The sequence below is a fragment of the Carcharodon carcharias genome, chromosome 13 (genome assembly GCF_017639515.1).
Source record: "Carcharodon carcharias isolate sCarCar2 chromosome 13, sCarCar2.pri, whole genome shotgun sequence".
Classification (NCBI taxonomy): domain Eukaryota; kingdom Metazoa; phylum Chordata; class Chondrichthyes; order Lamniformes; family Lamnidae; genus Carcharodon; species Carcharodon carcharias.
In genome coordinates this window covers 785,355-806,713 of record NC_054479.1, presented here as the reverse complement: position 1 = coordinate 806,713, position 21,359 = coordinate 785,355, and the positions used below count along the sequence as shown (strand labels likewise).

Sequence of the window (21,359 nt, the reverse complement as noted above, 5' to 3'; positions counted from 1 at the left end):
TAATACCAGAGTATCTCAGCCTTAATACCAACCTATCTCATATTAATACCAATGTATCTCAGCATTAATACCAGAGTATCTCAGAGTTAATACCAGAGTATCTCAGAGTTAATACCAGAGTATCTCAGAGTTAATACCAGAGTATCTCAGTGTTAATCCCAGAGTATCTCAGTGTTAATCCCAGAGTATCTCATATTAATACCAGAGTATCTCAGCGTTAATACCAGAGTATCTCAGAGTTAATACCAGGGTATCTCAGAGTTAATACCAGGGTATCTCAGAGTTAATACTAGAGTATCTCAGAGTTAATACTAGAGTATCTCAGAGTTAATACCAGCATATCTCAGTGTTAATACCAAAGTATCTCATATTAATACCAGAGTATCTCAGCGTTAATACCAAAGTATCTCATATCAATACCAGAGTATCTCAGCGTTAATACCAAAGTATATCAGAGTTAATACCAGAGCATCTCAGAATTAATACCAGAGTATCTCAGAGTTAATACCAGAGTATCTCAGAGTTAATACCAGAGTATCTCAGAGTTAATACCAGAGTATCTCAGTGTTAATCCCTGAGTATCTCAGTGATAATCCCAGAGTATCTCATATTAATCCCAGAGTATCTCATATTAATACCAGAGTATCTCAGTATTAATACCACAGTATCTCAGTGTTCATACCAGAGTATCTCAGTGTTCATACCAGAGTATCTCAGTGTTCATACCAGAGTATCTCAGTGTTAATACCAGAGTATCTCTTGTTAATACCAGAGTAAATACCAGAGTATCTCAGCCTTAATACCAAAGTATCTCATATTAATACCAGAGTATCTCAGCCTCAATACCAAAGTATCTCATATTAATACCAGAGTATCTCAGCGTTAATACCAAAGTATCTCATATCAATACCAGAATATCTCAGCGTTAATACCAAAGTATATCAGAGTTAATACCAGAGCATCTGTGTTAATACCAGAGTATCTCAGTGTTAATACCAGAGTATCTCAGTGTTAATACCAGAGTATCTCAGTGTTAATACCAGAGTTTCTCAGTGTTAATATCAGAGTATCTCTTGTTAATACCAGAGTATCCCAGACTTAATACCAGAGTATCTCAGCCTTAATACCAAAGTATCTCATATTAATACCAGAGTATCTCAGCCTCAATACCAAAGTATCTCATATTAATACCAGAGTATCTCAGCGTTAATACCAAAGTATATCAGAGTTAATACCAGAGCATCTCAGAATTAATACCAGAGTATCTCAGAGTTAATACCAGAGTATCTCAGAGTTAATACCAGAGTATCTCAGAGTTAATACCAGAGTATCTCAGAGTTAATACCAGAGTATCTCAGAGTTAATACCAGAGTATCTCAGAGTTAATACCAGAGTATCTCAGTGTTAATCCCAGAGTATCTCAGTGTTAATCCCAGAGTATCTCAGTGTTAATCCCAGAGTATCTCAGTGTTAATCCCAGAGTATCTCATATTAATACCAGAGTATCTCATTGTTAATACCAGAGTATCTCAGCCTTAATACCAACCTATCTCATATTAATACCAGAGTATCTCAGTGTTAATACCAGAGTATCTCAGCCTTAATACCAATGTATCTCAGCATTAATACCAGGGTAGCTCAGAGTTAATACCAGAGTATTTCAGCGTTAATACCAAAGTAGCTCATATTAATACTAGAGTATCTCAGCGTTAATACCAGAGTATCTCAGAGTTAATACCAGGGTATCTCAGAGTTAATACTAGAGTATCTCAGAGTTAATACTAGAGTATCTCAGAGTTAATACCAGCGTATCTCAGTGTTAATACCAGAGTATCTCATGTTAATACCAGAGTATCTCATGTTAATACCAGAGTATCTCAGTGTTAATAGCAGAGTATTTCAGTGTTAATATCAGAGTATCTCTTGTTAATACCAGAGTATCCCAGAGTTAATACCAGAGTATCTCAGCCTTAATACCAAAGTATCTCAGCGTTAATACCTGAGTATATCAGAGTTAATACCAGAGTATCGCAGTGTTAATATCAGTGTATCTCTTGTTAATACCAGAGTATCGCGTTTTTAATACCAGAGTATCTCCTTGTTAATACCAGAGTATCTCTTGTTAATACCAGAGTATATCAGAGTTAATACCAGAGTATATCAGAGTTAATACCAGAGTATATCAGAGTTAATACCAGAGTATATCAGAGTTAATACCAGAGTATATCAGAGTTAATACCAGAGTATATCAGAGTTAATACCAGAGTATCTCAGAGTTAATACCAGAGTATCTCTTGTTAATACCAGAGTATATCAGAGTTAATACCAGAGTATATCAGAGTTAATACCAGAGTATATCAGAGTTAATTCCAGAGTATCTCAGAGTTAATACCAGAGTATCTCTTGTTAATACCAGAGTATATCAGAGTTAATACCAGAGTATATCAGAGTTAATACCAGAGTATATCAGAGTTAATACCAGAGTATATCAGAGTTAATACCAGAGTATATCAGAGTTAATACCAGAGTATCTCAGAGTTAATACCACAGTATCTCTTGTTAATACCAGTGTATATCAGAGTTAATACCAGAGTATATCAGAGTTAATACCAGAGTATATCAGAGTTAATTCCAGAGTATCTCAGAGTTAATACCAGAGTATCTCTTGTTAATACCAGAGTATATCAGAGTTAATACCAGAGTATATCAGAGTTAATACCAGAGTATATCAGAGTTAATACCAGAGTATATCAGAGTTAATACCAGAGTATATCAGAGTTAATTCCAGAGTATCTCAGAGTTAATTCCAGAGTATCTCAGAGTTAATATCAGAGTATCTCAGAGTTAATATCAGAGTATCTCTTGTTAATACCATAGTATCTCAGTGTTAATACCAGAGTATCTCTTGTTAATACCAGAGTATATCAGAGTTAATACCAGAGTATATCAGAGTTAATTCCAGAGTATCTCTTGTTAATACCAGAGTGTCTGTGTTAATACCAGAGTATCTCAGTGTTAATACCAGAGTATCTCTTGTTAATACCAGAGTATCTCTTGTTAATACCAGAGTATCTCTTGTTAATACCAGAGTATCTCTTGTTAATACCAGAGCATCCCAGAGTTAATACCAGAGTATCTCAGCCATAATACCAAAGTATCTCATATTAATATCAGAGTATCTCGTATTAACAGCAGAGTATCTCAGAGTTAATACCAGAGTATCTCGTATTAATACCAGATTGTCGTTTGTTAATAGCAGAGTATCACAGAGTTAATACCAGAGTATATTGTGTTAGTACCACATTATCTCGTGTTAATACCAGGGTATCTTGAGCTAATACCACAGTATATTTTTTCCATTTATTCATGTCATGTGGGTGTCACTAGCTAAGCCAGCATTTATTGCCCATCCTGAATTTCCTGTGAGGTGGTGATGGTGAGGTACTTTCCAGAACCGCTACAGTCCATGTGGTGCAGGTACACCCACAGTGTTTTAGGGAAGGAGTTCCAGGATTTGAGCCCAGCAACAGTGAAGGAATGGTAATATATTTCCAAGGGAAATCATATTTAGCCAATTTATTGGAGTTTTTTGAAGGAGTAACATGCGCTGTGGATAAGGAGGAGCCTGTAAATGTGCTGTACTTGGATTTCCAGAAGGCATTTGATAAGGAGCCACATCTAAGGTTATTGTGGAAAATAAAAGCTCATGGTGGAGGGGGTGACATATTAGCATGGATAGAAGATTGGCTGTCAGAATGCAGAGAGTATGCATAAATGGGGCTTTCTCTGGTTGGTAGGATGTGACGAGTGGTGTCCGCTGGGGTTTGTGCTGGGACCTCAACTTTTTACAATTTATATCAATGGCTTAAGTGAGGAGAGCGAAGGCATGCTAGCTAAATTTGCAGATGACACAAAGATATGTAGGAAAGTATGCTGTGAAGAAGACAAAAGGATAAGTTGAGTGAATGGGCAAAAATCTGGCAGATGGACTATAATGCGGGAAAGTGTGAAGTTGTTCACTTTGGGAAAAAAAAAGCAGAGTATTACTTAAATGGAGAATGACTGAGGTGCAGAGGGATCTGGGTGTTCTAGTACGAGTCCCAAAAAGTTAGTATGCAGGTGCAGCAAGTAATTAAGAAGGCTAATGGAATGCTATCCTTTAGTACAAGAGGAACTGAACATAAAGTAAGGATGTTATGCTTCAGTTATACAGAGCATTGGTGAGACCACATCTCGAATACTGTGGGCAGTTTTGGTCTCCTTATTTAAGGAAGGATGTAAATGCATTGGAGATGGTTCAGAGGAGGTTTACTAGATTGATACCTGGAATGAGTTGGTTGTCTTGTGAGGAAAAGTTGGACAGACTGGGCTTGTTTCCACTGGAGTTTAGAAGAGTGAGGGGTGATTTGATTGAAGTTTACAAGATCCTGAACGGCCTTGACAAGGTGGACGTGGAAAGGATGTTTCCTCTTATGAGTGAGTTCAGAACTAGGGAGCAATGTTTTAAAATTAGGGGTCACCCTTTTAGGGCAGAGATGAGCAGAATTTTTTTCTCTCAGAGGGTTGTGCGACTTTGGAACTCTCTATCTCAGAAGGTGGAGGAGGCGGGGTCACTGAATATTTTTAAGGCAGAGTTAGGTAGATTGTTAACAATAACAAAAATACCTGGAAAACCTCAGCAGGTCTGGCAGCATCTGCAGAGAGGAACACAGTTAACGTTTCGAGTCCGTATGACCCTTGAACAGAGCTAAATAAAAATAGAAGACAGGTGAAATATAAGCTGGTTTAAGGGGGGGTGGTAGTTGTTGGGACAAGCAGCCAGTGATTGGTGGAGATAACCAAAAGATGTCACAGACAAAAGGACAAAGAGGTGTTCAAGGTTGTGATATTATCTAAGGAATGTGCTAATTAAGGGTAGAAAGCAGAACAAGCAAGGGACAGATAGCCCTAGTGGGGGTGGGGTGGGGTGAAGGAATCGAAAAAGGCTAAAAGGTAGAGATAAAACAATGGATGGAAATACATTGAAAAATAATGGAAATAGGTGGGAAAAGAAACATCATTATAAATTATTGGAAAAAAAAGGGGGGGATCGGAAAGGGGGTGGGGATGGAGGAGAGAGTTCATGATCTAAAATTGTTGAACTCAATATTCAGTCCGGAAGGCTGTAAAGTGCCTAGTCGGAAGATGAGGTGCTGTTCCTCCAGTTTGCGTTGAGCTTCACTGGAACAATGCAGCAAGCCAAGGACAGACATGTGGGCATGAGAGCAGGGTGGAGAGTTGAAATGGCAAGCGACAGGGAGGTCTGGGTCATGCTTGCGGACAGACCGAAGGTGTTCTTTAAAGCGGTCACCCAGTCTGCGTTTGGTCTCTCCAATGTAGAGGAAATCGCATTGGGAGCAATGAATGCAGTAGACTAAAGTGATGGAAATGCAAGTGAAATGCTGCTTCACTTGAAAGGAGTGTTTGGGCCATTGGACAGTGAGGAGAGGGGAAGTAAAGGGGCAGGTGTTGCACCTTCTGCGGTTGCATGGGAAGGTGCTGTGGGAGGGGGTTGAGGTGTAGGGGGTGATGGAGGAGTGGACCAGGGTGTCCTGGAGGGAACGCCGCCTGGGGGGGGTGAAGGGAGGATGTGTTTGGTGGTGGCATCATGCTGGAGTTGGCGGAAATGGAGAAGGATGATCCTTTGAATGCGGAGGCTGGTGGGGTGATAAGTGAGGACAAGGGGGACCCTATCATGGTTCTGGGAGGGAGAGGATCACTTTGCAGAACACCTTCGGTCTGTCCACAAGCATTACCCAGACCTCCCTGTCGCTTGCCATTTCAACTCTCCACCCTGCTCTCTTGCCCACATGTCCGTCCTTGGCTTGCTGCAATGTTCCAGTGAAGCTCAACGCAAACTGGAGGAACAGCACCTCATCTTCCGACTAGGCACTTTACAGCCTTCCGGACTGAATATTGAGTTCAACAACTTTAGATCATGAACTCTCTCCTCCATCCTCACCCCCTTTCCGATCCCCCTTTTTTTCCCAATAATTTATATAGATTTTTCTTTTCCCACCTGTTTCCATTATTTTTAAATGTATTTCCATCCATTGTCTTATCTCTACCTTTTAGCCTTTTTCGATTCCTTCACCGCACCCCCACTAGGGCTATCTGTACCTTGCTTGTCCTGCTTTCTACCCTTAATTAGCACATTCCTTAGATAATATCACCACCTTCAACACCTCTTTGTCCTTTTGTCTGTGACATCTTTTGGTTATCTCCACCTATCACTGCCCTCTGTCCAGCTCCACCTGTCCCATCCCCCCCACCTTAAACCAGCTTATATTTCACCTCTCTTCTATTTTTACTTAGTTCTGTTGAAGGGTCATTCGGACTCGAAACGTTAACTGTGTTCCTCTCCGCAGATGCTGCCAGACCTGCTGAGTTTTTCCAGGTATTTTTGTTTTTGTTTTGGATTTCTAGCATCCGCAGTTTTTTGCTTTTATCTTAGATAGATTGTTGTTAGGCAAGGGAATCAAAGATTATCGGGGGTAGATGGGAATGTGGAATTTTGAAACACACACAGGTCAGGATGATCTTATTGAACGGCAGAGCAGGTTCGAGGAGCTGAATGGCTTACTTCTACTCTTATTTTGTATACTTGTAAGGCAGGGTGGTGAGTGGCTTGGAGCGGAACTTCCAGGTGATGGTGTTCCCCTGTATCTGCTGCCCTTATCCCTCTAGATGGTCTTGGGTTTGGAAGGTGCTGTCTTAAGGAGCCTTGATGAATTCTTGCAGTGCATCTTGTAAATGGTACGCACTGCTGCTACTTTGCGTCGGTAGTGGAGGGAGTGAATGTTTTTGGATGGGTCACCAGCCAAGTGGGCTGCTTTGTCCTGGATGGCACTCATCCAGGCAAGTGGGGAGTATTCCATCACACTCCTGACTTGTGCCTTGTAGATGATGGACAGACTTTGGGGAGTCAGGAGGTGAGTTACTCGTCGCAGGATTCCTAGACTCTGACCTGCTCTTGTAGCCGCAGTATTTATATGGCTAGTCCAGTTCAGTTTCTGGTCAATGGTAACCCCCAGGATGTTGATAGTGGGGCGTTCAGTGATGGTAATGCCATTGAACATCAAGGGACGATGGTTGGATTCTCTCTCGTTGGAGGTGGTCATTGCCTGAGACTTTGTGTGGCATGACTGCCACTTGTCAGTCCAAGTCTGGATATTGTCCAAGTCTTGCTGCATTTGGACATGGACTGCTTCAGTATCTGAGGAGTCGCGAATGGTGCTGAACATTGGGCAATCATCAGTGAATATCCCCATTTCTGACCTTATGGTGGAAGGAAGGTCATTGATGAAGCAGCTGAAGATGGTTGGGCCGAGGACATTACCCTGAGGAACTCAGAGTCAATGTCAGAGTTAATACCAAAGTATCTTGTGTTAACGCCAGAGTATCTCAGTTAATTCCAGAATATCCCAGAGTTAATACCCGTGTGTTATGCGCAGGAGAGAGACAAGCAAACTGTACCTATTTCCTCTTACCAACTTGTCTGTAAGCAGAAGGCAATTTGAATTATTTTTCTTTAAAAAAATTGTGATGGCATGTTTTCGCAATCCCTCAGTTTTTGTGATCTAATTTATTATTAATCTGCAGTAAATTTGAGTTAGGATTAACTCAGAAGGTTAAATTAATTTCACATTCAAAAACCTGGGGGAGGACTATCTTCAACACCCTACTCTGCACATGCAAACCTGCACACTTACAGTAAAGGGGGGCATGGAGAAAAGGAGTTTTACAGCACAAGAACCACAGAAATGAATATTAGTTCACATGATTTCCAGAGTCCCAAGTCAGAGTCCAATGAGAAATTCTTTCCCGAAGCACTTTGAGTTCAGCTGCATTGGATTTATTTTCCTGTTGTAGGAACCCAACATAGAATATCTCAGGGGTAAGGCCAGAGTATCTCGGGGGTAATGCCAGAGTATCTCAGCAAAAACACAGGTGAAAAGGAATGAGTGCATCGTTTTAAGAAAAACTCAGAAAAAGTTGTTTTTTTACCTTTATTACATTTTAAAATGATATCAATTCTAACTCATACAGTAACTGAGTGCTTAAATCTCTTAGAGATTAATAGACCATCTCATACTGTCCCAGTGCAAATTGTCCCAGACTGAACTGTTGTATTCTGAACTGTCCCATTCCCCATTGTCCCTTCCACACTACCCTGTCCCATCCCCACCCTGTCCCCCCGCCCTGTCCCATACCCACTCCGTCTCGCCCTGCCCTGTCCCAGTGAACATTGCTACTCCAATTCCCTTTTGCTCCTTTATCCCCAATGTTTACTTTCAAATATTTCACCATTCCTTCTCAGTCGGTCACATTCTCTAATGGGGCTGTTTTCCTTGGAGAGGAGAAGGCTGAGAAGAGACTTGATAGATGTTTTCAAAATAATGAGGGGCCTGGACAGGATAGATACAGAGAAACTGTTCCCTCGTGTAAACGGATCGAGAACCAGAGGTCACAGTTTTAAAGTGTTTTGCAAAAGAAGGAAATGTGAGGTGAGAAAAAGCTTTTCCACACAGCGAGTAGTTAGGGTTTGGAATGCACTGTCTGGAAATGTGGTGGAGGCAGGTTCCACTGAGACATTCAAGAGGGCATTGGATGATTATTTAAATAGAAACAATGTGCAGGGTTACAGGTAAAAGGCAGCAGATTGGCACTAGGTTAAAACGCTCAGAGAGTTGGTGCAGACACAATGGGCCGAATAGCCTCCTTCTACACCGTAATAATTCTGTGATTCAGTTATGATGAAAATTACAAGATCTCACAATCCTGTATAGAACTAGTGAGAGTGACCCCCGGTTGGAGCGAGAATGAATATACACTCTCTGCCTCAGAGGTTTGAGGCTTCATTCAAATCTGGAGCAAACAAAACCTGAGAGGCTCATAGATGTTTACAGTACAGAAGGAGGTCATTCAGCCCATCGTGTCCATGTCGGTCAATAAAGATCTGACTACACGAATCCCATTTACCAGCACTTGACCCATTGCCCTGGAGGCTATGGCAACGCAAGTGAATATCGAAATACTTCTTAAATGTTATGAGAGTTTCTGACTCAGCCACCCTTTCAGACAGTGAGTTCCAGACTTCCACCACCCTCTGGGTGAAAAAATTTCTCCTCAACTTCCCTCTTAGCCTTCTACCTCTTACCTTAAATCTATACCCCCTGGTTATTGGCCCCTCTACTAATGGACGAAGTGTCTTCCTATCCACCCTATCTATGCCCCTCATAATCTTATACACCTCTATCAGGTCCCCTCTCAACCTTCGCTGCTCCAAGGAAAACAACCCCAGCCTATCCAATCTTTCCTCATGGCTCAGACACACCAGCCCAGGCAGCATCCTGGTAAATCTCCTCTGCACCCTCTCCAGTGTAACCACATCCTGCCGTTAATGTGATGACCAGAACTGCACAGTACTCCAGTTGTGGCCTAACCAGTGTTTTATACAGTTCCAGCATAACTTCCCTGCTCTTGTATTCTATGCCTCGGCTAATAAAGGTAAGTATCCCATATGCCTTCTTAACCACCTCATCTACCTGCCCTGCTACCTTCAGGGATCTATATGCACACTAAGGTCCCTCTGATCTTCAGTACTTTCCAGGGTCCTACCATTCGTAGTGTAAATCTCTTGCCTTGTTAGCCCTCCCCAAGTGCATTACCTCACACTTTTCCGGGTTGAATTCCATTTACCACTGCTCTGCCCACCTGACCAGTCCATTGATATCCTCCTGCAGTTTACAGCTATCCTCCTCACTATTTACCACCCTAACAATTTTCGTGTCACTCGCGAACTTCTTGATCATACCCCCTACATTTAAGTCCAAATCATTTATGTACACCACAAACAGCAAGGGCCCCAGCACCAAGCCCTGCGGTACCTCCCTGGAAACAGACTTCCAGTCACAGAAACATCCCTCGACCATCACCCCCTGCTTCCTGCATCTCAGCCAATTTTGGATCCAACGTGCCACTTTGCCTTGGATACCATGGGCTTTACTTTCTTGACCAGTCTGTCATGTGGGACCTTATCAAAAGCCTTGCTAAAGCTGATGTAGGCCACATCAAATGCATTACCCTCATCAACACTCCTGGTTACCTCCTCAAAAAATCCAATCAAATTTGTCAAACATGACTTCCCCTTAACAAATCTGTGCCTCTCCAAGTGCAGATATATTCTGTCCCTCAGAATTCTTTCCAGTAACTTCCCCACCAGTAAGGTTAGACTGACTGACCTGTAATTTCCTGGTCTATCCCTTCCTCCTTTTTTTAATAATGGGACGTTAGCAGTCCTCCAGTCCTCTGGCACCTCACCTGTGGCCAGAGAGGTTTTGAAAATTACTGTCAGGCCCCCTGATATCTCTTCCCTTGCCTCCATCAGCAGCCTGGGACACATCTCATCCGGGCCTGTGGATTTATCCACTTTTAAGGCTGCTAAACCTGCTAGCACCTCCCCTTTATGTTAATTTCCTCTGATATTTCCTCGTCCTCCGCCCTGATGTCTATACCTGTGCCGTCCTTTTCCATTATGAAGACCGACGCAAAGTATTCATTGAGGACTGTACCCACGTCTTCCGGGTTCACACACAGATTACCTCTATGGTCCTTTATTGGCCCTACTCTTTACCTGGTTATTCTCTTGCTCATTATATATTTAAAATTGAGTTTTCCTTTATTCAACCCACCAATGCTTTCTTATGCACTCTCTTAGCTTTCCTAATTTCCTATTAAAGTCCCTCCCTGCACTTTTTTTACTCCTCTAAGGACTCCGACTTATTGAGCCCTCGGTATCTGCCATAAGCTTCTCTTTTTCTCTTAATACTAATCTTTATGTCCCTTGACATCAGGGTTCTCTGGACTTGGTCCCCCCCTTTGTCTTTATGGGAACATATTTGCCCTGTACTCGCTATTTCCTCCTTGAATGCTTCCCAGTGCTCTGACACAGTTTTATCTGCAAGTAGCTGCTCCCAGTCCACTTGGGCCAAGTCGCATCTCATCTTAGTAAAATTAGCCTTTCCTCAGTTTAGACCTTTTATTCCCAGCCCAATCTTATCCTTTTCCATAACTATCCTAAATCTAACTGAGTTATGGTCACTATCTGCAAAATGCTCCCCTACTGGTACGCCTTCCAACTGCCTGGGCTCATTTCTGAATATTAGGTCCAGAACTGCCCCCTCCCTTGTTGGCCTTTCTACATACTGGCTAAATAAGTTCTCCTGTGATTTGCACATCTAGCGCTATGTGGGAAATCGTAGAAGTTCCTGGCGGTCCGGAGGACCATGTGTGCAGGAGGTGCCCTCCGCTGGAGCAACTCGACTCCGGGTTTTGGGGCTTGAGTGGCAGCTGGGGGCACTACGATGCATTCACGAGGCTGAGAGGTTCGTGGACAGCACGTTTCAGGATGTGGTCACCCCACAGCTGAAGCAAGTTCAAGCAGAGGGGGAATGGGTGACAACCAGACAGAAGAAGGGGACCAGGCAGCAGGTAGTGAGGGAATCTCCCAAGTGCATCTCGCTGGCAAACCGTTTATCAGCCTTGGAAAACAGTGAGAATGGCGGTTCCTCTGTGGAGGCCAATCAGAGACATGGCCATGGCACTGTGGGTGGTCCAGCTGCTTGTTTTGTGGGGGGGGGGGGTGGGGAGGAAGAAGCGTGGAAGGGCAATAGTGGTAGGGCATTCGTTAGTGTGGAGTAGACAGATGCTTCTGCGGCTGTAGGCATGACTCCAGGAAGGTATGTTGCCTCCCGGGTGCCAGAGTCAAGGATGTTACGGAACAGCTGCAGGACATTCTGAAGGGGGAAGGTACAGGCTCAACCTGTTCCCTCTAGGGTGAAAGGAAGGAGTAACAAGCTCAGAGAACCATGGATGACCAGAGATATTCAGTTTATGATGAGAAGGAAAAGAGGCTTTTAGCAGGTACAAGGGAAGCAAATCAGCGGAGGCATTAGTGGAGTACAGAAAGTGCAGGTTGGAGCTTAAGAAAGCAATTAGGAAAGCAAGGAGGGGATACGAGAAAGCTCTGGCTGGTAAAAGTAGGGAAAATCCCAAGATATTCTATAAGTATATCAATGGGAAGAGGATAACCAGGGAAAGAGTAGGGCCCATTAGGGCAACCTATGGGTGGAGCCAGAGGACATCGATACAATGTTGAACAAATACTTTACATCATTCTTCACCCAAGAGAATGAGGGTGAAAGTATCGAACTCGGGGAGAGAGACTGCGAGGTTCTTAAGGAAATTGATATAGGGAGTGACAAGGCATTGGAGGTGTTGGCAGGCTTAAAAGTGGATAAATCTCCAGGTCCCGATAATTTGTGTCCCAGACTGCTGAGGGAGGCAAGGGAGATCATCACAAGGACTCTGACCCACATTTTTAATTCCTCTATGGCCATGGGGGAGGTGCCAGAGAACTGGAGAACAGCTAATGTGGTTCTGCTATTTAAGAAGGGTTGCAGAGGGAAGCCAGGGAACTGCAGACCAGTGAGTCTCACATCAGTGCTAGGGAAACTATTGGAGAAAGTTCTGAAGGAGAGAATCTATCTCCATTTGGAGAGGCAAGGTTTGATCAGAGATAGTCAGCATGGCTTTGTCAGAGGGCGGTCATGCTTAACAAATTTGATTGAACTTTTTGAGGATGTAACCAGGTGTGTAGATGAGGGTAGTGCAGTTGATGTAATTTATATGGATTTCAGCAAAGCCTCTGACAAGGTCCCACATGGGAGACTTATAAAGAAGGCAAATGCACATGGGATACAGGGTAATTTGATGAGGTGGATTCAAAATTGGCTTAGTTGTAAGAGACAGAGGGTGATGACAGAAGGATGCTTTAGTGACTGGAAGTCAGTGTCCAGTGGCGTACCACAGGGATCTGTGCTGGGTCCCCTATTATTTGTCATTTATATAAATGACATAAGTGACTATGTGGGGGGTAGGATTAGTAAGTTTGCGGATGACACAAAGAGTGGCCGGGTGGTTAACAGTGAGGTTGAGTGTCTTGGGCTACAGGGAGATATAGACGGGATGGTCAAATGGGCAGATAAGTGGCAGATGAAATTTAACCCTGAAAAGTGTGAGGTGATACACTTTGGAAGGAGTAATTTGACAAGGAAGTATTCAATGAACAGCATGACACTAGGAAGTTCTGAGGAACAAAGGGACCTTGATGTGTGTGTCCATAGATCTCTGAAGGCAGAGGGGTATGTTAGTGGGGTGGTGAAAAAGACATATGGGACACTTGCCTTTATCAATCGAGGCATAGATTACAAAAGTAGGGAGGTCATGTTGGAGTTGTATAGAACCTTGGTGAGGCCACAGCTGGAGTACTGTGTGCAGTTCTGGTCGCCACATTATAGGAAGAATGTGATTGCACTGGAGAAGGTGCAGAGGAGATTCACCAGGATGTTGCCTGGGATGAAACGTTTAAGTTATGAAGAGAGGTTGGATAGACTTGGGTTGTTTTCGTTGGAGCAGAGAAGACTGAGGGGCGACCTGATCAAGGTGTACAAGATTATGAGGGGCATGGACAGGGTGGATAGGGAGCAGCTGTTCCCCTTAGTTGAAGCGTCAGTCACAAGGGGGCATAAGTTCAAGGTGAGGGGCAGGAGGTTTAGGGGGGATGTGAGGAAAAACCTTTGGGGGTGATGGTCTGGAATGCACTGCCTGCGAAGGTGGTGGAGGTGGGTTGCCTCACATCCTTTAATAAGTTTATTTATTTATTTCTTTTTTACATCTTTTATGCTCTCCCCACCCCCACTAGAGCTATACCTTGAGTGCCCTACCATCCATTCTTAATTAGCACATTCGTTTAGATAATATCACCAACTTTAACTTTAACACCTATGTGTTCTTTTGTACTATTGTTGTTGACATCTTTTGATGATCTGTTTCTATCACTGCTTGTTTGTCCCTACAACCACACCCCCCCTCCACCTCTCTCTCTCTCTCCGCCCCCCACACACACACCTTAAACCAGCTTATATTTCAACTCTCTCTTGGACTCGAACACAAGTTCTGTCGAAGGGTCATGAGGACTCGAAACGTCAACTCTTTTCTTCTCCGCCGACGCTGCCAGACCTGCTGAGTTTTTCCAGGTAATTCTGTTTTTGTTTTTGTTCCTTTAATAAGTACCTGGGTGAGCACTTGGCACGTTATAACATTCAAGGCTATGGGCCAGGTGCTGGTAAATGGGATTAGGTAGGTAGGTCAGGTGTTTCTCACGTGTCGGTGCAGACTCGATGGGCCGAAGGGCCTCTTCTGCACTGTGATTCTGTGCTGTTGACTGCCTGTCCCAGGGTCCTTCTCTCGCCTTCTCCTCTGAGGAACCCAAACTGTTTTCAGTTGGGTTAATGAGGCAAGGGATTGCAGGAAACTGTGTGTCTATCTCAGCAAAATTACTTCTGTGAATTTTGGCTGTTTGAACTAGAAAGGGAAGATGTGAATGTAAATAGACAGAGAGAGAGAGAGAGAGAGAGAGAGCACTGACACTATGGATTCTCAACAATCTGCAACTGAAGATTTTCATATCATTGACTGCAGCTGAACAAAGTATACCTTGTATGATTGAGCCCTGAATCTGCGAACGTTCTTTAGAGTCACAGTTACCCAGTCTGTCCCTGGAAACAGCATGAAGCATCAGCCCTGAAACACACAACCATTATTCTCCAATGAGAAATCTAACCCTGGAAACTAAATGACTACTTGAATATACATATAGTGCCTTTAACATTGCAAAACATCCCAAGGCATTACCCAAGTCAACATTTGATACACAAGGAGATGTTAGGTCAGTTGACCAAAACCTTGGTCAAAGAGTTAGTTTTTAAGGAATGTTGTGGAGGAGGAAGGAGAGGTAGAGAGGCAGAGATGTGTAGGGAGGGAATTCCAGAGGTTGGGGCCCAGGGAGCTGAAGGCGCAGCCACCAATAGTGGAGTAATTAAATTTGGGGATGCTCAAGATGCCAGAACTGGAGTAGTGTAGAATAATGGGAGGGTTTTTTGTTTGTTCACAGCATGTTGGTGTTGCTGGCTGGGCCAACATTTATTGCCCATCCCTAACTGCCCTTGAGAAGGTGGTGGTGAGCTGCCTTCATGAACCGCTGCAGTCCATGTAGGTACACCCACAGTGCTGTTAGGGAGAGAGTTCCAGGATTTTAACCCAGCAAAAGTGAAAGAACAGCGATATATTTCCAAGTCAGGATGGTGAGTAGCTTCGAGGGGAACTTCCAGGTGGTGGCGTTCCCATCTATCTGTTGCCCCTGTCCTTTTAGATGGTAGTGGTTGTGGGTTTGGAAGGTGCTGTCTAAGAAGCCTTGGTGAATTCCTGCAGTGCATCTTGTAGGTGGTACACACTGCTGCTACTGTGCATTGGTGGTGGAGGGAGTGAATGTTTAAGGTGGTGGGTGGAGTGCCAAACAAGCAGGCTGCTTTGTCCTGGATGGTGTTGAGCTTCCTGAGTGTTGTAGGAGCTGCACTCATTATGGGTTGTGGAGCTAGGGAGGGGGAAGGCCATGGAGAGATTTGAAAAGAAAGGTGAGATTTTTTAATTAGATCATTCCATAATCTTCAAACTCAAGTAAATACAGCCTGGTCCATGCACCTATCGTAATTTTGACCGGTTTAGTCCTGGTGTCATTCTGGTGAACCTGTGCTGCACCCTCTCCAAGGACCAATATGTCCTTCCTGAGCTGTGGTGCCCAGAACTGAACACAGCTGCTCCAGACTGGGTTTGAACAGAGCTCTTTATAACTGTAACAAAACTTCTACCCCCTTTGGATCCCAGTCCCCTTTCAGATAATGTTGAACATTCTCTTAACCATTTCAATTATTGTTTTGCCCCAGCAAGTTCAAACTTGTTATAAAAATAAACAATATGAGTTTTCTCAGTAACAATAAACCAACTGACTGATCAGTTTGTGAAAAAGGGTTTATAGGATGTCTCATCCTTAACTGATTGATTTGAGCATGACTGAGTGACAATCTAAGCTGCTGCATGAATTGCCATGATTAATTGACATGTGATTTGGGGAATTCTAGACAGCGAAGAGATTTCGTCTCACTTACCCTCATAGCTGGAAGGAAGTGGATCCTGTGTTGTTAAACCCCATGCGATGCCCCCTTCCATCATCTTGTAGCTCCGTTTCATTCCAACAACTTCATTCATGGCTGCAGAACTCTCTGGATCGTCTTTTGAATTTTCTGGTGTGAAACCTGATTCATTATACAGAAGATGAATTGGTAGAAAAACTAGAGCACACCATCTACAGGGCACAAGTCAGGAGTGTGATGGGATACTCTCCACTTGTCTGGATGAGTGCAGCTCCCACAACACTCAAAAAGCTCTGTGCTCTGCTCTCAGGCAAGAGTGAAACTGAGACCACTGTTGTAAAATGGCTTTAAAGGATAGCAGCATACAATCACTCAAAGATAGTGTGTCATGTGATCCAGTCTCAGTTTCATTTAGGCTTGTGAGCAGAACACAGCACACACAGCTCTGCTGCTGATGTCTTCAAGCTTTCTGTCCGTGTATATCTGTTCTCATGTGCTGGGTTTAAATAAATGAACCCGCAGCATGTTTACCCAATTCCTTAAGTGGTTGGTGCCTTTATACCATTATAAAAACACGACACGGCGCTCAGCGGTGGTCAAACAGCCTGGCAACAAGATTAAATACAGGTATGACAGGGTGAACAGCCTTATATTGTGCTACGTGGCATGAGACAACCCTTGACGTTTTGGTCAGACCACAATGAGCTCATAGTGTTGGGGAGTGTTGAAATCACTGCATGGTGACTGCACAGAAAAGTTTTGAAGACACAGGGCCAAGATGGTGCTTAAGTAAAGAGCTGATAAGCAGACAGATGGACTATTCCCTTGTGGTGAGACTGCAGCGCAGAGCCTGCCAGCTCAGTGAGTGGGACAGTGCGGTGAGGGGACCAGCACCAGGTTAGCTCTGTCATGAAGGATAAGTGACCAGGGTGTAGGCTGGGTCCATAGTGAGCGAGGGAGAGTCAAACAAAAAAGGCAAACAAAACCACCATAAACTGCGGGCCAGAGAAGGTTGTGATTATAATGGATGGCTTCAGGAGTTGAACAATAAATTGAATTAAACAAGGAGGAAGGTCAAACGGATATTGTCAAAATGTCCACAAAATTCCCCAGTATAAATTGGGATGGAACTGACCTACTATCTGAATTCAAACTGTTTAAGCAGGATTTAGAGCTATGGTTTATAGAATCAGGTTTGTTTAAACCAAAGAAGCAAGCTACAAACATTCACCTAGCTTTTGGGAACAAAGGTCTACACAGGGCAAAGTGAAACTGAGACTGGATCACATGACACTTCCCTTCTAGTGGATGATATGCGGCTATCCCTTAAGGTACATTACAAAAGTTTACATGTGTGGAAGTTTGCACGTGTGGAAGTTCTATCTCCGTTGACATGGTCAATCTTTCTTGTACCTGGGTGGTGAGCTGAGGATCTATACTGGGAGGTCCTGCGTAATCCAGTAGTTCGCATTTGCTCATTAGTGACAGTGTTAGTCAGTCAGATGCTGTTATGGCCCTCACGCTGCACGACTCCCTAACCAGTCTCAACATTGTCAATACATTGTCTTAAACAGCAATATCTTCACAGAACAAGCATTTGGTATATTATTTTGGTCCCATTTGCTCCTTATCACCAGTTTCTTTAAACTAGATTGGCAGGGGATGGGAACCCGAGAGAAAATTCAGAGTGGAGAGGAGAAAAACTGGCACTGGGAATATAGAAGTATTAACTGATAAGGAGGATACATCAGATAGTAGTATCAAGGTAAAGAGAATACTTGGAGAGATTGATAGAATTAGAGTAGGCAATAGTAAGTCACTAGATGGGGTCAGAGTAAGGGGGAAAGTAAAGCCTAAATCATGGCTAATGTGCAAGAAGGAGAATGCACGGAGTATGGTTAATAAGGTTGGTGAGCTACAGGCACAGATTGACATATGGAACTATGATATTATTGCTATAACAGAAACCTGGCTCAAAGAAGGGCAGGTCTGGGCGTTAAATATTCCTGGGTAAAAGCGTTTAGGAGAGGTGGGAAAGGGAGAAAAGTGGGGGAAGTGGCAGTGTTGATTAACAATGGCATTACAGTACTGCGGAGAGAATGGATGTTCTGGAGGAGGTCAAGGACAAAATCTCTTTGGCTACAGGTAAGGAATGAAAAGGATGCAATAACATTGATCGGTGTAGTAAATAGACTAGTGGAAAGGATGTGGAGGAACAAATTTGCAAAGAGATTACGGAGAAGTGCAAGAATTATAGTTATCATAACAGGAGAATTCAATCATCCAAATATAGACCAGGGTAGGAATAGTGCAAAGGGAAGAGGGGAGAGAGTTCCTGCAATGTGTTCAAGATCATTTACTGCAGCATGTTTCCAGTCTAACGAGAGTTCAGGCACTTTTGCACCTAGTTCTGGGGAACAAGTTGGCCCAAGTGGATCAAATATCAGTGGGAGAACATTTAGGGACAGTGACCTTTGTATCATAAGGTTTGTGTTGACCACGGAAAAGGACAAGGAACAATCCAGAGCAGGACTAATTAATTGGGGGAAAGCCAACTTCGATGGGACGAGAATGTACGTGAGTCAAGTGAGTTGGAATCAAATGTTGACAGAAAAGACAGTGACTGAACAATGGGCCTCCTTCAAAGAAACAGTATTGCAGGGAATGTCAATGTATATTCCCTTAAATGAGAAAGGTAGGACAAAAAAATTCAGAGAGCGTGGATGATAAGAGGATAGAGGAAGATGAAAAGGAAGAAGTGCTCGTATAACAGATGTTAGGTAGAAAATACAACGGAGAATCAGACTGAATATAGAAGGACCAGAGGGGAAGTGAAGAAAGTAATAAGAACAGCAAGGAGAGAGCATGAAAAGAGACCAGCAGTGAACATAAAAGGGAATCCCAAAGTTTTCTTTGAGCGTATAAATAATAAAAGGGTGGTAAAAGTAAGAGTAGGGCTGATTATGGATAAAAAAGGGGACTTGCACATGGAGACAGGACAAAAAGCGGAGGTATTAAATGAGTATTTTGCATCTGCCTTTACAAAGGAAGAAGATGCCACCCAGGCTGAGGTGAGAAAGGGGAGTAACTGGTACAGTAGAATAATTTACAATTGAGAAGGTGGTGTAAGAAATCTATTTTAAATAAAGATAGCCTAAGGTACCAGGACCAGATGAGGTGCATGCAATGGTACTGAGGGAAGTGAGAGTGGAAACTGCAGAGGCACTAGTGATAATCTTCCAGTCTTCCTGAGACACAGGGGTGGTGCTGAAGGACTGGAGAATTGTGAATATTACACTCTTGTTTAAAAAGGGGTGCAACTACAGACCAGTCAGTTTGACTTCAGCGGTAGGGAAATTTCTGGAAACTATAGTATGGGACAAAACCAATTGTCATGTAGACAAGTGCAGGATAATTAAGGAAAGCCAGCATGGGTTCATCAAGGGAAAATCATGTTTAGTTAACTTGCTGGACTGTTTTGAGGAGGTAACAGAGAAGGTTGATAAAGGAAACACTGTTGATGTGGTGTATATGGATTTTCAAAAAGGCATTTGATACGTTGCCACACAACAGACTCATGAACAAAATTCTAGCTCATGGAATAAAAGGGAAAGTAGGCACTTAGATAAGATATTGGCTGGGTGACAGGAAACAGAGAGTAGTGATAAATGGTTGTTTTTCAGATTGAAGGAAAGTTTGTAGTGGAGTTCCCCAGGGGTCAGTGTTGGGACCCTTGCTCTTCCTGATATATATTAATGACCTAGACTGTGGTGTTCAGGGAATGATTTCAACATCTGCATAAGACACGAAGACTGGAAATGTTGTCAACTGTGATGGGGATAGTCTTGTACTTCAAAAGGACATAGACATGTTGGTGGATTGGGCAGACAAGTGGCAAGTGAAGTTCAATGCAGAGAAGTGTGAGATTGTTCATTTTGGCAGGAAAGATATGAAGAGACAGTATAAAATAAAGGGAGAGCCTCTAAAGGAGGTGCAGGAACAGAGGGAGCTTGGTGTATATGTATAGGTCATTGAAGATGGCAGGGCATGTCGAGAGAGTAGTTAATAAAGCATAGTGTCTTAAGCTTTATTAGAAGGGGCATTGAGTACAAGAGTAAGAAGGAGGTCATGATGAACTTGTATAAGACACTAGTTCGGCCTCATCTGGAGTACTGTGTCCAGTTCTGGGTGCCATACTTGAGGAAGGATGTGAAGCCATTGGAGAGAGTACAGAGGATATTCACAAGAATGATTCTGGGATGAAGAACTGTAGCTATGAGGATAGATTGGAGAGGTTGGGACTGTTTTCCTTGGAGAAAAGAAGGCTGAGAGGAGACCTGATAGAGGTATTCAAGATCCTGAGTGGTATGGACAGGGTAAATAGTGAACATCAATGACTAGAGGGCACAGAATCAAAATAATTGGCAAAAGGAATAAATGTGATGAGGAAAAATATTTTCACCCAGAGGGTGGCTGGAGTCTGGAACAAACTTCCTGAAAGGGTGGTGGAGACAGGTTTGATCGAGGGTATTCAAAAGGGAATTGGATTGTTAGCTTAAAAGAGAGAATGAGCAAGGTTACAGGGATAAGGCAGGAAAGTATGACTAGGCGGAATGCTCTTTCAGAGAGCCAGTGCGGACTCGATGGGCTGAATGGCCTCCGCTTGCACTGCAAAGATTGTGAGATTCTGTGATCAGACTGTAGCAATACTGAGAACATCATCACTTTAGAGCTGAGTGATTCTGCTGTTAAAACAAAGCACTGCACCATGCATAACAAAGTCTGACAAACACTTTGATCACAGTACTCAGTAAAGAGCCACAATGCGGTCAGTGCCGAGGAAGTGCCGCACTGTCAGAGGATCAGTGCTGAGGGAGTGCCGCACTGTCAGAGGGTCAGTACTGAGGGAGTGCCGCACTGTCAGAGGGTCAGTACTGAGGGAGTGCTGCACTGTCAGAGGGTCAGTGCTGAGGGAGTGCCGTACTGTCAGAGGGTCAGTACTGAAGGAGTGCTGCACTGTCAGAGGGTCAGTACTGAAGGAGTGCTGCACTGTCAGAGGGTCAGTGCTGAGGGAGTGCTGCACTGTCAGAGGGTCAGTGCTGAGGGAGTGCCGTACTGTCAGAGGGTCAGTACTGAAGGAGTGCTGCACTGTCAGAGGGTCAGTGCTGAGGGAGTGCCGTACTATCAGAGGGTCAGTGCTGAGGGAGTGCCGCACTGTCAGAGGGTCAGTACTGAGGGAGTGCTGCACTATCAGAGGGTCAGTACTGA

General features: G+C 43.5%; 1 protein-coding gene across 11 annotated transcripts in view; it reads right to left on the bottom strand.

Annotated features, from left to right (window-relative positions):
- The window catches only part of ncor2 (nuclear receptor corepressor 2), a 501,645-nt gene that overhangs the window by 158,808 nt on the left and 321,478 nt on the right, over positions 1-21,359 (bottom strand). For all 11 annotated transcript variants that reach the window (XM_041202112.1, XM_041202119.1, XM_041202114.1 and 8 more), the window contains 2 exons: positions 16,107-16,253; positions 14,599-14,685 (listed from right to left, as the gene is read on the bottom strand). In XM_041202112.1, coding sequence (XP_041058046.1) covers positions 14,599-14,685; positions 16,107-16,253 — 234 coding nt within the window. The remainder of the gene's footprint in view (positions 1-14,598; positions 14,686-16,106; positions 16,254-21,359) is intronic.